Source organism: Castor canadensis, chromosome 3 (genome assembly GCF_047511655.1).
Source record: "Castor canadensis chromosome 3, mCasCan1.hap1v2, whole genome shotgun sequence".
In the NCBI taxonomy this organism is placed as follows: Eukaryota; Metazoa; Chordata; class Mammalia; order Rodentia; family Castoridae; genus Castor; species Castor canadensis.
This window is the reverse complement of record NC_133388.1, coordinates 189,161,508-189,183,098: the sequence shown is the minus strand read 5'-3', so window position 1 is coordinate 189,183,098 and position 21,591 is coordinate 189,161,508. Positions and strand designations below refer to the sequence as shown.

General features: G+C 34.8%; 1 protein-coding gene across 3 annotated transcripts in view; it reads right to left on the bottom strand.

Moving 5' to 3' along the window:
- Positions 1–1,643: 1,643 nt before the first annotated feature.
- Positions 1,644–21,591, bottom strand: part of Efr3a (EFR3 homolog A) — a 93,820-nt gene continuing 73,872 nt past the window's right edge. For all 3 annotated transcript variants that reach the window (XM_074069237.1, XM_074069235.1, XM_074069236.1), the window contains exons 17-23: positions 19,230–19,297; positions 18,154–18,281; positions 13,299–13,390; positions 9,899–9,947; positions 8,995–9,098; positions 8,464–8,513; positions 1,644–4,459 (exon numbers count right to left, since the gene is read on the bottom strand). In XM_074069237.1, coding sequence (XP_073925338.1) covers positions 4,354–4,459; positions 8,464–8,513; positions 8,995–9,098; positions 9,899–9,947; positions 13,299–13,390; positions 18,154–18,281; positions 19,230–19,297 — 597 coding nt within the window. In that variant the 3' untranslated portion in view covers positions 1,644–4,353. The remainder of the gene's footprint in view (positions 4,460–8,463; positions 8,514–8,994; positions 9,099–9,898; positions 9,948–13,298; positions 13,391–18,153; positions 18,282–19,229; positions 19,298–21,591) is intronic.

Sequence of the window (21,591 nt, the reverse complement as noted above, 5' to 3'; positions counted from 1 at the left end):
GTAGAAGACTGAAACTTGATCCCTTTCACCCAGTACCACTATCAACTCAAAGTGGATCAGACCTTAATGTAAGGCCTGAAACTTTAAACTATAGGAAGTAAGAGGACATACACTGGAACAGACAGGCATTGGGAACGACTTCCTAAGCAGAACTCCGATGGCTCAGCAATTAAGAGAAAAGATCGACAAATGGGACTGAACCAAACTAAAAAGTTTCTGCACAGCAAAGAAAACAGTCACTAGATTTAAGAGACCACCTACAGAATGGGAGATAATCTTTGCCAGCTATTCATCTGATAAAGGACTAATAAACCAGAATCTGTAATGAGCTCAAAAAACTAAACTCCCAAAGAATCAAGAACCCAATGAAGAAATGGGCATATGAATTGAACAGGCAATTTTTAAAGGAAGAGGTACAAATGGCCAATAAATACATAAAGATGTACTCAACCTCCCTGGCCAAAAAAAGAAATGCAAATCAAAACTGCACTAAGATTTCACCTCACCCCAGTTAGAATGGCTATCTTCAAGAACACAAACAAATGTTGGTGAGGATGCAGTGACAGGAACCCTTATACACTACCGGTGGGTATGTAAATTACTATAACCATTATGGAAAGCAGTATAGATTTCTTAAAAAACTAAAAATACAACTACCATATGATCCAATGATAGCACTCCTGGGCATATACCCGAAGGGATATAAGTCAGGATACAATGAGACACTTGTACAACAATGTTTACTGTGGCACTGTTCGCAATAGTCAAGCTATGGGAAACCCAGATGCACTATAACTGGTGAATGGATTAAGAAAATGTGATATATATATATACAATGAAGTTATATTCAGTCATAAGGAAGAATGAAATATGTCATCTGCAGGTAAATGAATGGAATTGGAGGGCATCATGTTAAGGTGAAGTAGGCCAGGTTCAGAAAGACATAAACCATGTTTTCTCTCATATATGGAAGACAGAACCAAAAGACAAAACACACAGAAAATAAACATGATCATATATACATTTATATAGAGAACACGATTATAATAGAACTACTCTCTGGAACTCAAGGGAGGAGGAAAAGGAAAAGAGAATGATAGAGAGTCAACAATATTGAAATGCATCTGTACAGGTAGATGACATAATGATATGTACTGAAAGCTACTGAATAATAAGGTAGGAGTGTGGGGGTAAGGGAGTGTATAGAGGGGGTTGAACTGACTAAAGTATAGCTTTCACAGCTGTGATACACAAAGAACCCCTTTTAAGCACTGACTTTGGAATTAAAAATGGAGGACAGGACTGTAAAATAGGTACTGTGGTTGGAGGGGTACTTGTGGGAGGGAGGAGGGTGAATGGAGGAGATGAAGGTGAAGGAACATGGTTGATGGGCTTCCTATGCACAAGAAATAGAACAATGAAACCTTTTGCAATTGTTTTAAGTGAGAAGGGGAAGGGGTTGAGGAGGGAGATGGTGGGGGTGATCTAACCACTGTACAATGTAAGGTTATTCAGAATTGTCACAATGAATCTCCCCTGTACAATAAATATGTTAATAAAAATGAAAAAACTAAAGCAAATATTGAATTACTTTAATTCAATGAACGCAACAACAGCTATTATAAAACATACTCATACACAAGTAATTCAACTTCTGTTTTATTGCTTACATATGATTGCACAGTGAATTGTTACATTAAAAAACTTCATCATATAACACACATAACAGCAAGAATAAGACAAATAAGTTCCACTTTCATACAAGAAGAAAAGAAACATTTGGGGAGTGGGAAGTTCATTGCTGGTAAAGTGTGATATTACTCTAAAAGATAATGAGTTTAGAAGTATTAATGAAGTTGTGTGTCAAAGTAAATCACAATTAAATTCTATATAAGCAGCCACAGACAACATAAGTATAGGAGGAACATTTAAATGTTAACTGTACAAGGTCCCACAAAAGAATAATAAGTGACTGTATATAGCAAAAAAGAGAATGATTAACAATTTATTTCCAGTTTTACATATCTACCAAATTATAGCAGTACAGGAACTTCAACAAATCCTAAACTTTCAGTATCTTCCCTGGCTACAACATAGTACACACCTAACCTACTCCCTGCAGAATTTCCTGCAGACATGGAAGGATCAGCCAGAGAAAAGAGCCATTTCTTATGAATCCTTGTCAGTGATGCCAGTTCAATCTACTGGATCTAGGATATATGGAAGTATACTGTGATTTAAAAATAACAACAAAACCTCCCTCACAAAACCAAAATCAACAGTTTACAAAAACCAAGAGAAAGGTATGAGAAATGGTCTTTCTTTACATGCAAATACATGCATTTTTAAATCACTTGAGAGAAATGAAATTTTGTAGAGCCTTTTGGTTTGCATGAGTGCAAATGAATATGTATCTTTTCTTAAACTATCAAATTACATATATATATATATATATATACTTTTTCCATACAAAAGGACACAGTGTTAATTTATAAAATGACATCCAAGTGGATGATTATTTTTGCATGTCCCCCTGTTTAGATTTTAAATGCAGTCAAAATTTAATATCCTTCTTTAGAAATACAGAAGAAAAAAGGGAAATTAAGAAAAAATACAGAAAACTTGGTTTATTAACTAGTGACACATTTTACCTGAATGAGGGGAAGTTACAGTGGCAGCTGTAATAGGATCATTTGGTCCTCCAGTGGTGACTGTGTTGTCAGTGGGACAATCAACAGCCCTGGATGTTTCAGTGTCATTTTGTATTTTTAAGCAACTAGACTCTTTTTCAAGATGTTGTACTTTGATTTATTCAAAAAATTTAAAAAGTTTGAGCATACCTGTCCTAGTATCATTTCCTGAATTTTTTCTGTTTCTATTAATGGCGCTCAAACAACCATAAACACAAAGTTAAAACATTCCACTCTTCACTTCAGTTCTTCAAACAAAACAAAAGCCAAAACTGAATTGCTTTTTGAGCTAATATATATATATAACATATATATATATATATATGTTTTATATATATATGTTATATATATATATATAAAATTTCTTTTTATGTAAAAAGAAATTGAACCTGAAAAGGTAGAACTATCATCAAGTGATTTTATAAAAATGTCCCAAGAGAAATAATTGCAAAATAAGTTGTTCATTTTCATCATGTGATGGAATTCCCTAAAATACACAAATGCAGACTGCCACTGTGATCTTGGAAGCTGAAAGCAAAAGTAGTTCATGTTGACACAACTTAGTTACTTGACTGCTAAAACACAGGCACTCTTTTTGAATACCATGTAATCCTAAACACAGATGCATATGCTTTTTTGCTCAAATCTTAAAAATTGAATTTCACTTGGGGAATTATTTGACCTATGAAGATTTAAACACTGCACAATATAAAAATGTAAATTAATGTGCTTTTAATAAAAACTGAAATGTACAGACTCCTCGCAGGTGAACCAGTAGCTGCTTTAAACGTCTTTCTTTTCTATACTAAATCTCTTGTCTATATATCTATCTATCTATATATATATATAGATATGCATATCTATATATATTTCATTTTACTAATGGAGCCAGAGCAAAATACTTCTATAGTTTCAAAACATAGCCTGTAAACTAATACATCTTATGGTGTAAAAAAGTATTGCACAGTTCGTTACTCCAAGAGTAAGCTCTAAGCTTCTCAAGTGGTCATACTCTCATCAGAAAACACGGTATTACAAGAACCAGACACCTTAATGTATGGCGACTTTTGAGGTTATAATCCAGGAATGTTTTTCAATAGATGTCTTTGTACCATAAATACATTAAGAAATGCCTATCACACACTCTTACAGTAGGGGCTGGAGGGATGCCTATCAATTTAACAATCTAGTTAAACCTGGGTATTGAAAGCAACATGACAGTTTTGCAACCCCCAGAGTAGAATATAATTTACTTTTGCAGATTACCAAAAACAAAGCAATTCTATTTCTAGGCAGTTGTGTAGATGTTTATGAAATACAGTAGACACTTCATACATTTTCAATTCTTTCTAAAAAAATTATGTTTGTGAAAAGCTTAAAACAGACTTCAGCAAAGAAATAACATGAGGCCAGTACACATTTTGTTGAAAAGCTAACAGGAACCTCAAAACGAATTGACATGACACAAACCTGTCCTCAAAATACTCTGAATCATATATAGTTCCCGAACTCCTCCTAAAGTATGCCAAGCATTTGAATAAAGAGAAAATTGATCATGATTTTCTAAAAAGTATGTTAATAAGCCCTAAGTAAACCCTGAAAGTTCAGGTTGGCCTTGATTTTTAGGCTTTAAAATCCTATGCTGGGATTTTACACAGCTCACTCAGTACACACACAGATCTGGAAACTTCATCTCATAGACTGGGACAGACTGGTACTGGGCATGTCCTGAAGTAATGGTCAGTGTTCCTGATGGACTGGGAGGAGGACTGTAAAAGAAGAACATGGCATTGTCAACAAGTGTATTTAAAATTTGCTCATTTCACAGAGTTGTTTATCTACTACCTGCAAACAGCAAAGGCAGATGCCTTTATTGCATTCAGTGCAATGGAGGTGCTGGCCAGCTATGAGGCTATATGGACAACAGACTTAGAATGGTGCTCAGCTGCTTTAAGTCGAAAACATTTTCCTATGTGAGTATATACACATGTGTGTACATATACATATATGATTTTCACAATGGGATTGTACTTTTATGAGCTGCTTTTTGTCACAAGCAAAAATCTTTTATACACGGTGCATTATCCTTACTGGTGACAGTATGGTATTTCATCATCTGGATATGTCATTTATTTAATCCACTGGACAAATTCAGTGTCATTTTCATCATTATAAATAAATAATGTTCACAAGTCTATTCTTTTGTGTAAGTAATTTTATCCTATTTATTTTCTTAGTTAATAGACAAAGTAAAATTTCTGGATCAAAATGGATTCAGAATTTTGACTCTGCTCCATATTTCTGCCAATTTACACTTTTAGCATTTGAGTACACCTGTTCTGTTATACTGTAATAAACACTGGATATAGTAATTTTTTTTATAACTTTGCCAATCTGGAAGGCAAGAAAAGAATTCATTCCTATTTTTATTTTCAATTTTTGAGTTACTATTATTGATGAACATATTTTATGTTTCTTTAAATGTGTAACTTACTCATTTGAGTCCACACCTGTATTCCTACTCAGATATTTTTCTCATCAATTTGGAAAACTCACCTTTTGTTATATATTCAAATACTTTTCTCTAATTCATTATTTAATTCTCAACTCTTGTTCTGGCTAATCTTACACACACAGCCAATTTCCTTGTCAGTTTTTGAGTTATGGTAAGAATCTCCCCTGATAAGACTAAAAAAAAATCCTGAATAATTTCTAGTATTTCTATATACTTTTCTATACAAAGAGTTGGGTTTTCTGTTAAGTAGTCTGTGGCTGTTATCCAAACAAGATTAAGTGAACATTTGTTCTTTTCTTTGAAAATCTGGAAGCCATAGATGCTTCTTAGTTCTGAATTTTCCTCTACTTTACTTACTTGTACCTAAAGCCAATCCATTAAAAGTACGAAAGATCTGGCAGCATGTTTTTCTAACAAGGAGGGCAAACGTGCCGTTTTTTTTCCCAAAGCATTTTCCTCGCCTTCCTGCATACGGATTCTTTCACACTGCCCTTAGCATCATTTGTTCAAATATACACACACAAAAAAATTTTGTGACTATTTTGACCAAAGCAACAGATTAATCTGCAGAGAAGAGATTCTATTCAGGGACAAAGTTTAAGTTTTCATTTTTATAAATATTCTTAAATAAAGAGACTAATAGTTAAGAGATTCATAGTTACTTCCTAAGTCCTACAAATATGGTTCATTGCATTTGTTAGTATTTTAGTTATGGCTCTTTTCATTGATTAATAACATGCACAAATATTAACTGCTTATAGCTACTTTTAATTGTAAACGATCCTCAATTAAGTTATTCAGCTGGCTCTCTTATATTTTCCTGATGTATTAAGTTTTGATAACTAAAAATACTTTTTCAACTGCTCCAGTATTTATAATATATATCCCTTTAATGTTTTATTAAGGCTTAAATTTCAGAGTGAAATACACAGGTCTTAGGTTTACCATTTGATAAGTGACACATGTAAATCATAGCACAATAAAGATACTGAATAATTTCATCATCTAAAAAAGTTCAAGAAAAAGTAACATTAATCTTCAATGTCAGAGATTACAGCCTGGTTGTTGGATGTGGGTGTACCTGTGGGTATGTTACAGTGGGTAAATACTGACTTGTTAGGAACCCAAAGAAACTGTATTTGTGTCCTTTAAATGGCCACTCCAGTTGACTGAAACTATTCAGATCTTGTGTATCATTTCTGAATTCTCATTTTCTTACATTTTTATTAGCATAAAGGGGTCTCACTGTGATATAGTTACATGTAATATACTTTGACCTGCTCACTCTGTCTATATTACTCTTCTTAAACCCTCTCTCTTATCCATCCTCCTTTTTAACAGTTTTTAGTGTTTCATTTTGCTATGTTCATTCTTTTATGTAACTTCAATCATGGTTATGTTTTAATACCTGTACTAATACATTTGTTAAAAATTGCAAGTATAATACTGCAAGAAATAGAAAACTACAGTAAGAATAAGCAGCAATAAGAGCATATTATTCACATGTAGTTATTTTACTATTGCTTTGCATTTTCTTGTATTTTTTTCCTATACTCAGGTCACAATGAATGAAAGATCAATGTGGACTGAAGTACAATATTGTTTGCTTGGTTTCTTTTTGGAGAGCACAGACTCTTTCCTCTGGCTGACTAGGGTAAGGCAAATGACTGGGAAAATGTAACAGATAGTGCTGAATAGCTACACTGTGTATGTTCAGTTTAGTCATTCTGTATTGTATAAGCCATGCCAGAACTACTACTTCCCAGCTAAATGATGTTGGATAAGCTACCTAACCTCTATGAACCTTTTTGCTCCTGTAAGAAGAAAAACCACTTTTTACATCTATGGTAAATAATAAATGAAATAACGCACTTAGCAAAGTGTCTGTAACATTTAAGTGTTCAGTAAGTGCTAACTGCTACTGATAAAGTGTTCAACGCAGGCTAAGAAGTAGTGGCTGAAGTATCAATAAGCGAAAACTATTCCTGTTACTTCTTCTAAAATATTAAATCCATAAATTAGATTGATGTGACTAAATGTGACACAGTGATCCATCTAGAGCAACACTGCTTGTAAGGATGTGTTGTGGATGTGAATTTTGACTTTTTGTCACTCACTAGGTGCATTATCTTCAGCAAGTTAGTTTAATTCTCTAACTGCTGGTGTCTCACTTGGAAAATGAAAGGGATAGCATCTACCTACTTTCCAGGACTGTGGTGGGGATTAGCAGAAATAAATGCTATAAGGCACATAGCATAAGACAAAGTACACAGTAGATACTTGGTATTACAACTAACAGATAATGAAGTAAATGCCCTTAATCAGCAATTCTCCCTGAAAACAATGTATATAGCATATTATATATTTTAGTTCAATTCTCTGTTCTGAAATTTTGTAGATGAATAATTATCTACTTAGTAGGAACTGCAGGAATGGTGAAGTACCTTGAACAAGTTCTGATACTCATGAAAATGTACCTTGCACAAGAAAGCAGCAAAGAAAGTAAATTTAAAAATAAATTGTGGTGGGTGTGCCTATAATCCCAGCACTCAGGAGACTGAGGCAAGAAGATCTAAAGTTCCAGGGCAGCCTGGACTAGACACTGAGGACAATGCTATCTCACAAAAATAAACAAACAAATAATCAAATGAACTAGAACATTTATCACTTACAAGTAAGAAACTAAAGCAAAACAATTAATCAAGTTAAGAAAGATGTAGCTAATGTAGAAAAAAAAAAAAATTCCAGACACATGGATTATGTGTGGCTCCTTTACTTGGTCATCTTACCAAAAGGCAAATTTCCACTCTGAAGTCCAACTATGTGGACTTTCCTTCTATACAGGAAAACTACAAAGTGACAGATATAATGTAAGAATGCTCAAAGAAAGCCAGTGATTCTCTTGAGCCATCTGCCCTGGAAACAAGGTTAGGCTGACATAATAAACTGCAGTTTGAGTATGTCTAATCAGTTCAAGGAACGTTAGAATGTGGATCTTCCAAGCTACTTAGATGTCCTTCTAGGACCAGTCATAGAGGGATAACTGGTCTAAGAGAAGATTCTACAAAGCTACGAAAGCCAGAAGACAACAGACTAAAAAAGGGATCAGACTCCACCTGGTACACAGAATGACTGCTGCATGATTTTGTTTGCCCTCAATGAAAAGGACAATTACTTAAACACAACCAGCCACATTTATAGGGGTCTACTACTTTCTATTTTGTTGTTGGTGCTGCTGTTGTGGTAACAAACCCTTACCGTATGGTGAGTTCCAATATTTGAGCAAGTCTATCATGAAGGAAGTTTGCCTGAAAAGGAGGGAAAAAAAGAAGGAAGTTTATAACTTTCCAAATACCCAATAATATGAATGTAAAGTAAAGCAACTATCAAGCTGATATTAAAGAATGTTTTAATATTTTGGGTTGATCTGTCTCATCCATTGAAATGTAATGTAAGAATTCCCTTTTTTTTTTTTCCCTTTTCTAGTCTTATTGCTAAAAAAAAAAAAACGAGTTGACAAACATACCCACAGTAAATCACTGAAAAGCACTGAGAAAAAAGTATCAAAGTAACAACAGTCATTAGTATCTAGTTTGGGATCTGCCATTTTCTTCGGGTTCATCACATAAAGAAATTTGGGCTTCAGCAATGTCTTCCATCCCTGCTCACTACACTCTCCTGTGCTTGAGTGATGTGCCTAAAGGTTGGAACTTACCAACCAATTACTAAGAAAGAGTGTCATAGGACCCCACCCCACCTCCACCTCCTAGCCACCTGCTGTGCACTTACCTTAGATTCACACTGTGCTGCTATTTCTTCAAAAGGTGCTTTCTGGAACTTCTCTATCACAAGACGCCTCTTTTCCTTTTCCTGCTCTTCCATTCCGCTGGTATCTATGTAAGTATTTATAAAGAGCCGTTAAAAGAACTGTAGCTCATAAAATCCTGTCAATGACCATAAGATTTATATAAACCAAAAGCAAGTGCAATTTAAAGGCCTACTTTTAGAAAGAAAAAAGCAAAATACACGACACTTTAAAAATATCTCACTTAAGGCTAGAAATCACACATCAAAAATAAAAAATCTATACGTTAAAAGCTACACCGCACAAGATCCGCTTTCAGAGAATATCTTTGTCAGTGAGGGGAGAGAGAGAGAGAGAGAGAGAGAGAGGGAGAGAGAGAGAGAGAGACAGAGTAAGTGAGGGAATGAAGGGAGGGAGCGGGAGGGGGAGGAAGAAAGAAGCTTTTTACAAGTGAAGTAACTCTTGGGTCTTTCCTGATTTGTAACTGTGCCCTTGCACATAGGAAATTCTAAGTATCTGCTAAACTGAATCTTGATATTGAGTGGAATAAATGAAATACAGATAGGATCATTTGAACCAAGCTGTTTAAATCTTACCACAACTTGAAAAGGATTTTCTTTTTAATCTTAAGATGATGAATGATCTGGCAAAAGTCTGTGAGATAGCAAAATTACAAATGCCTATCGTTTTATACCAGTGTTTAAAAGGTATAACTCTTTTTTACTTGCTTAAGAATACAGAGATGATGAGGTAACTTTTATATACCAAGAGCATTTTCTTCTTTTTCTTATTTTCTTCAAGCTCTCTCTACTTATTTTAGCATCTAAAAAAGTACCAAAGTGAAGATGCGTTAAGTTTCAGGAGAGCAAAGAGTGCATGATATCTCACCAATTGCTTTCTTCAGTGCTTCAAAGGTGATTTCTTCAGTGTTACTAACCTAGAGGAAAGTGATTTTAAGTAAAATAAAAGAGTTCAGAAAAGTCAATGTAAAAAATAACTTTCAATAGCTTGAAGTCACCTAAAAAGTTCCACCATTCATTTTCTCTTCTTTGTGTTGGCCTGATTTCCGATTGTACTCCACATAGCAAATACTCCCCACCTTCTCACTGTCGGAACAATGGCCTACTACAGTGGCTTCCCAAACAAGTGTGCAGCTGGGCCTTCTAAGATCAGTCAGCCCTGCCTCCACAGCTCAACCGCCCCTAAGTGACAGAACACAACCTTCAGTACTGCGATGTGCAACAAGATCTGAGGCCCACTGACTGAACTGCGTTTCCTAAGTGAACAAACGCTTTAAACATTTAAGGCTGAGATTACATATAAATACGTTTTTAGCTATGAGGAAAATATGAACCAAGTATTCTACAGCCTCTATAATTTCATTGCTACATATGGTTTATAAATCAAATATGAAATAACCTAAGATTTTAAAAGGCTTTAAAGTAAGAATCACTATTTTGGGAAGTGTTCATCTTAGAATAAGCATATTCTACCTTCTAAGGTCAACTACCAAGTTCTTCTTATTTTTTTTTTTTAAGTACCCTTTAACTTGGGCTCACAAAATCTCTTTAAGATAGGTAAAAAGCATAGTCAAATGTTTTATGATTTAGAAAAGTTAATACTTCTTGTGATGAAAGTACAATAGTATTTCTTGTAGCATGTAGCACATTCTCAGAAGGAGTACTATATCCAATTACTATAGCACCTCTGACTAAAAATCAAGAAACAACACACAAGTACTTGCCTGGTGCTTTGGTCACCCCTAATTTTAGCTCATGATCTTCTTTTGCTAAGTCTAAGGCAGAAAGACTAATGAAAGCAAAACACTGTATGCTCTGCTAGTTAGCGTCTATGCAATAAAAAGGCTTTAGCTCAAAATAAAGCAATAAGAGTTCCACTACCTCAGTTTTTCTACTGAGGGTTGACATTTCTAGTTGAAGTCAGATTAAATTTAGGAATCTTCAGTTGCTTTCTTCTAGATATTTGGAGCAGACATATAAGATTAGGTACTGGCTGGTTAATTATTTGTACCTATAAGCAATCTAGAACGTTAACAAAAGAATAACTTGTTCTTAGACTTGGCTTATAGCTTCACATTTTTAAGAAACAACTTTAGTACAGGGCAAAGAATATGGGAGAAATTAGAAGGCCGGCATTCCCATTCCATTAAAAAAGTTTCACTTATTAAAGTCTGAATAAGAATTCACCATTAACTGCTGAGTAAGTAATTGATGTGAATTTCTCCTACCCATTCTATGAAATGAATTAGATTTTGCCTACAAGGTAATTTTGTCCTCTCTTCTGGAATCTGAACATGAGACCCCACAATGGCTACCGAGTTTGAAATTCAAATGTGTTCATCTAAAAGTGACACTAAATCGCACTTTTGAGATGCAAAGTTTGAGACATACTTGACTTAGGGCTTACAACAAACAGGAAACAAAATCTTCAAAAAGCTAGTAAGTGTATTTTAATGTAAAATTCAAGAATCTTGGCTGGGCATACTGTCCATGCATGTAATCCCACTCAGCACTCAGGAGGTAGAGATGGAGGATGAAGGATGAGGAAGGAGAATTGTGAATTCAGGGGCAGCCTAGGCTACATAGCGAAACTCTCAAAAAGACAAAAAAAAACCACACAAACAAGAAAGAATCTTCCCCCTATATTCATTCATGCAAATGGCTTTTCAGTCAGTCCATTTTATCCAAATCCACGGATTCTTTGTGACAGTTTCAAGTGCCAGATACATACTTTTGAAAGAAATAAAGAGTTAGCAAAAAAAAGAAGGGAAAAAAATACCAGTCAATAAAATATATTGCACTCTTTTTATTCCACTTTTTTCTTTGGTTTTTGCTTTAACTTTTAGGTAGGATCTCATGTTTAGCTGGGGGCTGGTCTCAGACTGTGATCCTTCTATCTCTGGTCATAGCTGGGACCAGAGGTATGTACCACCACACCTGGTGTGGCCTAAAATTTTGCCTGGGTTGGCCTCAAACTGTGATCCTCCCGATCTTTGCCTGCCAAGTAGCTGGGATTACAGGCATGAGCCCATGGTGCCTGGCCTATACTGTGCTTTTGAGAAAATTAAATCTATAAAACAAGGCTTTAAATGAATTTCTTTCCTCAAAAGGTAACAATAGCAAATTCACAGTGAACTGAGTTAATTAAGGTGGCTTTGAAGAAAAGGGTGAATTTAGGGAGAATGATTTTTCTTAAGCTTAAATTGGTAAGAGACTTTAATCAGCCTTAAAATGCCCTAAGTTTCAAAATAAACACTGTCTCTTGAACTACTCCTGATGCTCTAATAACGTCTAAATAAAAATGATTAATTCTAAATATCAGGGAACTGAATGGCATAGAAAATGTAAGTTAGCTGGATGTTCTCTGACCACTAAATAACTTTAACTTCTGAAAACAAATGAACTGAGAGAGACTGGAAGGGGTGGGAAAGAAAGGAGGCTGAGAAAGCATGAATTGAGACAACTTCCTTCCAACATATCTTGTATGGATATTTCTTTAATTACTGATGATGCACCAAGATGAAATAATGAAATACCTAGAAAAGCAAACAATGGATAAACACAAGGAGGAGGCTGACTTGACGGTAGCATTTCAGCATTTTTACTTGGCTATCATAAAATTCTGTGGTGACTTATGCGTAATTAATCCTGAGAACACTGGTTGCTTTTTCTTCTTTAACTCTCCTGTTTCTTGTGCTCCTCTGAAACAGGAGAACATTAAGTCTATGATGTTTCAAACAGCTACAGTCCTTTAAGAGTGTATTGCTTTCAATGCACTCTTAATCTATATCATTACATTTACTGACCAAAGTGATAAAAATGTTCTCTTACAGGTGAAGCTTTAAAGTTTACTGAAGGGAGTGAGAATTTGGCTTCAGAGTTACATAGTTCCATTTCTTTCTGTGATTTATACTTCATGAGTTAAAAAAAAATAAACAGGCTTTAGCTTAATAACAGGCCTTGTATAACATCACTGACTTACAAAAAATCCCTTACTTCTGTTTTATAGTTCCTTTTATTACACTGTGAATTATAATGCAAAAATCTAATATAATGTTAAGTTTATGTATCTTTACAGACAAACAGTTGAAATGAGTTCATTAAATTATAAGTAACAGGGTAAATGACATTAATTTTTACTAATAATTTAGTATGGGAAAAATTCAGAGTTGTAGTTTCTCCTATTGATAAGTTTGGAGGGCAAAAATTTCTTGTAAGTAATGTCTTATCTCAAGACAATACTCTACCATCAACTTCCAGTAACTTACCACATCATCAGAAGGAATGCTACTGGGTAAAATATCCACCTGAATGGATACAGTGTCCACAATACTTTTTCTTCTAGAAAGACGATCTTCATCTAAAATAAAAAATGTTTTCCTCCATTATTTGTTATGTTTCAGAATGTTGTTTATAAAGTCTTACCTCACATTCCAAAAAAATTTAGAAAATTAATATCACTTTTGCTCTTCCCTAAATATATAAAGCAGTGTGTTCTCAGACATTTAAAAAGGTTTTATTTTTAGTTGAAAATAATAATTGCATACATTTATGGGGTACAATGTGATGTTTTGATACATGTCAACATCAACATAACATGTAAGGAAGAATGTAGATAATTAAAACTAGATATATTCAGCCTAATCGAAACTCCACAATATTGGCATGGTATCTCTAACTTTTCCAAAAAAACAGTAGAAGTAGTTAACTAACTCTACTTCTACGCTGGTAGTTTGTATGCCAAACACTCCAAGTGTTTGGAGTGAATGAAAGAATCTGCTGATTCAATTAACCTCTCCCCTTCTACCATTTCCAGTCACTCATCTCTAGTGGCTTTTGCTCTTTTGCTTTATAACTCCACCACATGCCTGGAAAACCTCTCTTTACTTCAGAGTTTCAACAATCTATTTTTGCAAACTTGTTGGCACAGCCTAAACAAACTGGTCTAACTTTTTGCCGTTGACTCCTGTGAAGCTTTGTAATTACAATCCCACCCCAACCACTCCTCTCTTCCAATCTCTCAATTCCATAGCAATTCCTAATCCATTTTCTGCTTAACTACACCATGAAAATTTGATTTGTTTGATTAGAACCTACCTCCACATGTTCCTTTCAACTACTTTTCTACTTCAGCATTCAATATTCAACAAATCTATTAAGTGATCAGAAACTATGTTAGATGTTATGGACAGATTGGTGAGTACGGAGCCCACATCCTCACATACTTTACAGTCTAACAGAAGACAGAAAATAAAATCACACAAATAGTAAAGTGTGATGGAGAAGTACAGGATGATGGGAGAACATCTAATAACCATGGTTACATCAGAAAAAAGGAAGGTATGTTGTGCATTCCAATACACAAAATTAGAGGCTTGTTCAACCCTTGCAGAGCTGAGTGAGTAAAAATGAGAGCCATCAGACATTTTTGACCTGCAGCTTGGAACTAGGTAATTCTCAAGAAGCTTCTAGGAGGCTACTTAAAAAGCTAGACATCGATCTACCATTTGATCCAGCAATACCACTCTTGGGGATATACCCAAAAGACTGTGACACAGGTTACTCCAGAGGCACCTGCACACCCATGTTTATTGCAGCACTATTCACAATAGCCAAGTTATGGAAACAGCCAAGATGCCCCACCACTGACGAATGGATCAAGAAAATGTGGTATCTATACACAATGGAATTTTATGCAGCCATGAAGAGGAACGAAATGTTATCATTCGCTGGTAAATGGATGGAACTGGAGAACATCATTCTGAGTGAGGTTAGCCTGGCCCAAAAGACCAAAAATTGGATGTTCTCCCTCAAATGTGGACATTAGATCAAGGGCAAACACAACAAGGGGATTGGATTTTGAGCACATGATAAAAGCGAGAGCACACAAGGGAGGGGTGAGGATAGGTAAGACACCTAAAAAACTAGCTAGCATATGTTGCCCTTAATGCAGAGAAACTAAAGCAGATACCTTAAAAGCAACTGAGGCCAATAGGAAAAGGGGACCAGGAACTAGAGAAAAGGTTAGATCAAAAAGAATTAACCTAGAAGGTAACACACACGCACAGGAAATCAATGTGAGTCAATGCCCTGTATAGCTATCCTTATCTCAACCAGCAAAAACCCTTGTTCCTTCCTATTATTGCTTATACTCTCTCTACAACAAAATTAGAAATAAGGGCAAAATAGTTTCTGCTGGGTATTGAGGGGGTGGGGGGGAGAGGGAGAGGGCGGAGTGGGTGGTAAAGGAGGGGGTGGGGGCAGGGGGGAGAAATGACCCAAGCCTTGTATGCACGTATCAATAATAAAAGGAAAAAAAAAAAGAAGCTTCTAGGAAGATTCAAGTCTGTTGTCTATTCACTAGGATGTCCACACCAATCTATGAATGATAGCAGTTCCTCCTCCTCTGTTTTCATGGTGCTAAGTTGACTCCTGTTCTACGCCCATCCCTAAAAGGGATCTAGTAGACTAAGATCAAAACCTAGTTGAGAAAGATACAGTATTTATGCAGCTTTGTGACCTATCTTGCTCATTCTTGCTTCTGTTTGCACAGCAGCGGGCATACTGAATGTACTCATTAAATACTTCAATAACTACATGTCTACCTCTAGCTACTCATACTTCTAAATGTTCCAGTTGAGAGGTTATTACTCTTCCTTCCTCATAGAGTGGTATTTAGTACTTTTCCTAGACATACACTATTCATTCAAATTCTACACTGACAGGAGGTAAGAGAAAAAAATGCAATAATCAGTTAAGAGTTATTGACCACATATTATATGTCAGGCACCAATAGTTTACCAAACTTTAGGAAGATCATTATTCTTTCTCTAGAACCAGTTTTCATTTATTCTTCTGGCCTCCTCAACAGATTTTAAATTTTTGAGGATGGAGACTGCATCTTAAGATCTTTGCACTATCCTCCAAAAGTGCCCGATCTGTATTAGGCATTAAGATTTAAGAAAAAAATGAAAAAAAACATCAATCCTGATCCTTCTGGATGCCTGAACAATGTTAAGGCTCATGAAAAATAAGAGAATGAAGTACTTTTCTAAACTGAACAGACAGGCAGTTAAATTTAGTTGCCATCTAATCTAATTACTTAACATCAGTCTTTCTATCCTCCAGGGCAAGAAAGGTCCTTTGGTCACCACACTATTTTAAGGATTAAACAAGAATATGCATACCAAGTGCTTATCTCAGTGCCGGGCATACAATAATGATACCTGGCAGCTACCACTACAATGATGATGGGTGTTGCATGATACCCAACAAACTAAAAATACTGTGCTTTTACTTTTGTTATACTGTTCTTAACTCCCTTCAATTTTTAGAATGAACATCAGATGGTTATATAGCAAAACAAAATGCAGTAATTGATCGTGTATCCTATACTATGGCATAGCTTCTTCTGATCTCTTCTGCATTATGCAGGATACATGTGCCACAGGCTGGGTCTAAGTTGTAAAAGAATTTATAAATCAGAAAATTTTCATTTATACCCTGTGATTCCTGTTCAGTTATATAATTAGGTATATACTGAAATGTTCACACTCTTTCTAGAGGTGCACTATAAAAGAGAATATGTCCATTTTTTAGGGGTGGGAGGAACTGAGAAAGAACAAATCACCTATTTAAAAAATGTATCAGAACTTTCACTAGCAGGAGTTAAAGCAATGGGGAAAAAGGAAACAGAAGAACAAAAGCTGTGCCAATAAGGAAGGTAGAGCAAGATAATAATCAAATTTATAACTATATAAAATATACAGGCCACTGGCTCTATTTTCTAAAAAGCACATCTAGTGAAACTATTTTTCTAGCATACAGGTAAGGGAAAGGACCAGTCACATTAACAGCTGGATTTACCTTTGTACTTGTGCCTGAGTTTATGAGGTTTTTTGCCTGAAGGAAAAAGAACTAAATCTAAAGTAAAGAATGTAAACTCTTAAAAAAGAAAACAACTACCTTAAATGACAAAGACCTACCATTCTTTCTTTTTTTTTCTTTTTTAAATTTCCTCCCCTCCCCCCTCTACCATTCTTTTTACTTTTTTGAGACAAGGTCTCACTATACAGCTCAGGCTGACCTACAACTAACTCACTATATAGAGCCCAGGCTGGCCTTGAACTTGTGATCCTTCTGCCTCAGCTTCCTGAGTGCTGGGATTACACATGGGAACCACCATACTCAGCCGTCTACTAATGTTTTATTCTTACCACTTTTGTTTTGAAGAAATTAATGAAAACAATCTTTTAAACATGAAATTTTAAGGAAAAAGAAAAAGCATTAACATCTCAGACTAATAAGCTACCATGGTAAGAAATGTGTATATTTGGGCTCTGTGTCATAAAGAAGACAGTTATTTAAAAGACTGTGCAACTTTTAGTGATTAATCTAGAAAATTATTTAACTGAAATCAAATAGTTCTCTTATAGAACAGAGGTATTCCCAAAGGAAGAACTTCTACCAAATTTAATATTCATATACTCATCAACGGAAAATGAGAATAAAAGAAATTCTTTGATTTTAATTTTTAAAGCAAAAATTGAATGCAAGGCACCATGTAGTTTTTCCTTCCAACACAAAGTAATTATTTCAGACAATGGAAAGAACAGAAGAAAATATATATAGTTCACACCAAAAAAAATTTCCAATGTAAAATTTTGCAGGTTTCTTTACATAGCATTCTATACTCTTTCAAATGATAAAAGTTTCCTAATTCATTAAGCTCAATAATCACAAATCACTTAGCAACCATATAAAAAGCACTTACAAGTTAATTTTTATAAGTACACTTTTTTAAAGTGACAGCTTCACCTCATTTCTTTGTTTAAATGAAAGTAGCAAGCATTATAACATGAATGCAATAATAAGCTAAGAATAACAATGAACTCTTCCTTGATGTGCTTATGGTAAAACCGTATCTATATGTTTAGAGAGATTTACTAAGTCTTCAAAAGTAAAACTTAAAATAATACTATTTAAAACAGCTAAAAAAAAGGCTGTCACATAGTAACTACATATACCAAGAATTAATTTTCATTACTATGCAATGAGAAATCATTGAAAAAAAACTACTGAAATCTATTATAGAGTAAGAGTTTATAACTTTTTCCCTCTTACCTGTTACTTGTGGTACGTATGGTACTGACAATCTCTCAACACTATATCCACTTCCACCTAGTGACTCTGCAATCTTGTTAGTCAGAAAGTACAAATTCTTTTCATTCTTCTCTAAAGACTTTGGAATCCTGTAAGGTTGATCAAACAACAACCATTCAGTATTAATTCCTGAGCAAAAGCAAAACATTCTAGAGCAAAAGCTTCAATATTCTAAATGTTAACACAAACTGTATTGAATAACAGAAAAATCTGTGTATTTTAGTGATTAATCTGAGCTCTTCAAAAGCACATGGTATGTGGTTCCACATATAAATGAACCATGCTGCTATGATTCTTCTCCTACTCTCATATTCCACTAGTGAATCCAGCCTTTGCTGATATTTGAACATTAAAAGATGAAGAACACTAAATTCAGCTTTTACTTTCATGATAAGTAAAAATCTACTGAGAGGAAAAAGTAAAAACACAGCTGACTATCAATGAAAACCTCATCAGCCAGGTAAGTGCAATGAAGGTCAAGCCTTGCTTGAGCAAAGTGCTTTCCTTTCACAGTGTGGGTCTTATCCCATGCTGATGCTTTCAGTTTCAAACTTCTTTTAGAGACCAAAAGTGTGAATCAAATATGGGAGTATTATTATTCATACATTTGTTTTTTGATGAACAAGGAAGAATACAGGGAATAATGTATCAATTTCTCCTTTTCCGTGCCTCACAACTATGAGTATTATAATTTGAAAGTCTTCAGCAGGATATCACATTCTCTTAAGGGAGTGCTCATTTGTATGAGAACACACACACAAAATGCTATTTAAGAGATCCATCCCCACATGTTAAAAAGTAGGAAGCAACTTTGTGTTTTCCACTTGTTTTCAAGATTGCCACCATCCATGTGTGAACCTACACTTATAAAGTGTAAGAACTTTATTAAGCAATTAAGTTAGAAAAATGACAAAAACACAAGGCAATGATTATTATAAGCACCCAAAAAACACTACAACAACAGTTTACTTCTTTATAATCTTCACATGTTGGTTTCTCTAGTCAGCCCTTCCATAAAATGTAAAGATTTAACGTACATGCACTTATCTCTGAAAATATGCTCTGGAAGAAAATAAGGGGCCTCCACAGTTCGAGTTTCAATAACCTGGAAAATGTCCAAACACAAAACAAAACCAAAATCATAATTTCACCTCTTAGGACTCTGCAATCAAAATTTGGAAAACAACAAAATCAAAATGAAAAATAAAGAAAAAACCCTTTAGACATTTATATGAAATAAAATCAATTTTTTCTAGAATTCAAGCTAACAGCCCAGAGACATCGTTCATTTTTTCCACATTTATTCTTTTAAAAATTTAGCAGTTAGCAAACTTATGACAAAAAACACCTTAACCTACTACAAACAAATAAGAATATGTATTTTCTCAAAACCACTATTTGGAAATCCCTTGTGAATCAGCATCCTCCACCTTTTGAGCACAAGTCTTAATGGAGGAGTTGTGCAGTCAGTTCCTGCCCTCATCTGTGAGTGACTTACTCTGCTTTCCTAATATTTGAGTGTCTAATTGTAGGCATCGACCATTCACTCAAATGCATGTCTAATGAATGAATAAGTTTTATTTCTCAGAAAGCAATAAAAACCTACATTTTAGAGAGAACTGAAAGATGTGCTTCCAGTTTCATAAAAATGAGATTCTTAGACAAATGTGTTCAATAGTGGTCTTTTTCGATCATGTATGTTAGAAACCCTCAAGTGCATATGAAATTATGAGTATTAATATTGTAACCCAGCTAATACTAAATTACACATAGTCCAGGGACAGAAACGGTACCCAGTGGAAACATGAGAAGAAAAAAAAGGGATGGAAGCCATTCTCGCCACCCCCCCACCCCGAAAAATAAAGTAGTACAGGATTTAGAGCGAAATGAAGAAAATGGATACCCAGATCCAGACTCCAACAAAACAAAATAAACTATACTGAGGAACCCAAGGAAGGCTACAAGAACATTCTAAAAGAAGAAATCCTACAAGTAATTAATGAGAATTTCATAGAGATGTTCCTAGACATGGTCAACCAAAATGTAGAGGAGGCACTCAAGAAATTCTAAGACAACAAAAATAAAGAATATGAGAATACACAGAAACAAATAAATGAAATCATAGGAGCCCTAAATAAACACCAAACTGAAAGAGAGATCACCATAAACAGAAAGATAAATGAATTAAGGGTGAAAATTGACAATATTAAAGAGGAAGTAACACCCAATATGGAAAACCTCAGAAAAAAGAATGAAACAGAAATACAGAACAAAATGGAAGGCCATCCCAGCAGAATAGAATAAACAGAAGACAGAATCTCAGAACTTGAAGATGAAATGGCAATTAAAGGAAAACTGAAGAACTACTAGTTAAATAACTCAAGACCTGTGAAAAGAAAACGCAAGAACTCACTGACTCCATCAAAAGACCAAACCTGAGAACCATGAACATTGAAGGAGAAGAGGTGCAAGCAAAAGGAATGTGTAATATAGTCAACAAAATAGTAACAGAAAATTTCCCAAATCTAGAGAAAACTGTGCCCATTCAGATACAGGAAGCCTCCAAGACAGCAAACAGACTTGACCAAAATAGAAATACCCCACGACATATTATCATTAAAACAACAAGTATAGAGAATAGAGAAAGAATATTGAAGGCTGTAAGAGAGAAAAAGCAAACAACATACAAAGGTAAACCCATCAAAATCACAGCGGATTTCTCAATGGAAACCTTAAAAGCAACAAGATATGCACCTAACGTCAATGCACCCAATTTCATCAAACATACCCTGAAGGACCTAAAAACACATATGGACTCCAACACAGTGGTAGTGGGAGACCTTAATAACCCCCATCACCAATAGATAGTCATCCAAACAAAAAAATCAATAAAGAAAGTCTAGAACTAAATCACACCATAGATCAAATGGACCTAGCTGATGTCTACAGAATATTTCATCTAACTTCTGTACAATATACATTCTTCTCAGCAGCCACTGAACCTTCTCCAAAACTGATAATATCCTAGGGCACAAAGCAAGCCTCAGCAAATATAAGAAAACAGAAATAATCCCATGCATTCTATCTGACCACAGTACATTAAAACTAGAAATCAACAACAAAAACAACAGTAAAAAACATGCAAACAACTGGAAACTGAAGAACATACTGCTCAATGATCAATGAGTCATTGATGAAATAAAAGAGGGAATTAAAAGGTTCCTAGAAGTTAATGAAAATGAAAACACGACCTACCAGAACCTATGGGAGACAGCAAAGGCAGTCCTAAGAGGAAAGTTTATAACCATGAGTGCATATATTAAAAGAACAGAAAGATCTCAAATCAATGACCTAATACTACAGCTAAAACTCCTAGAAAAACAAGAACAAACAAATCCC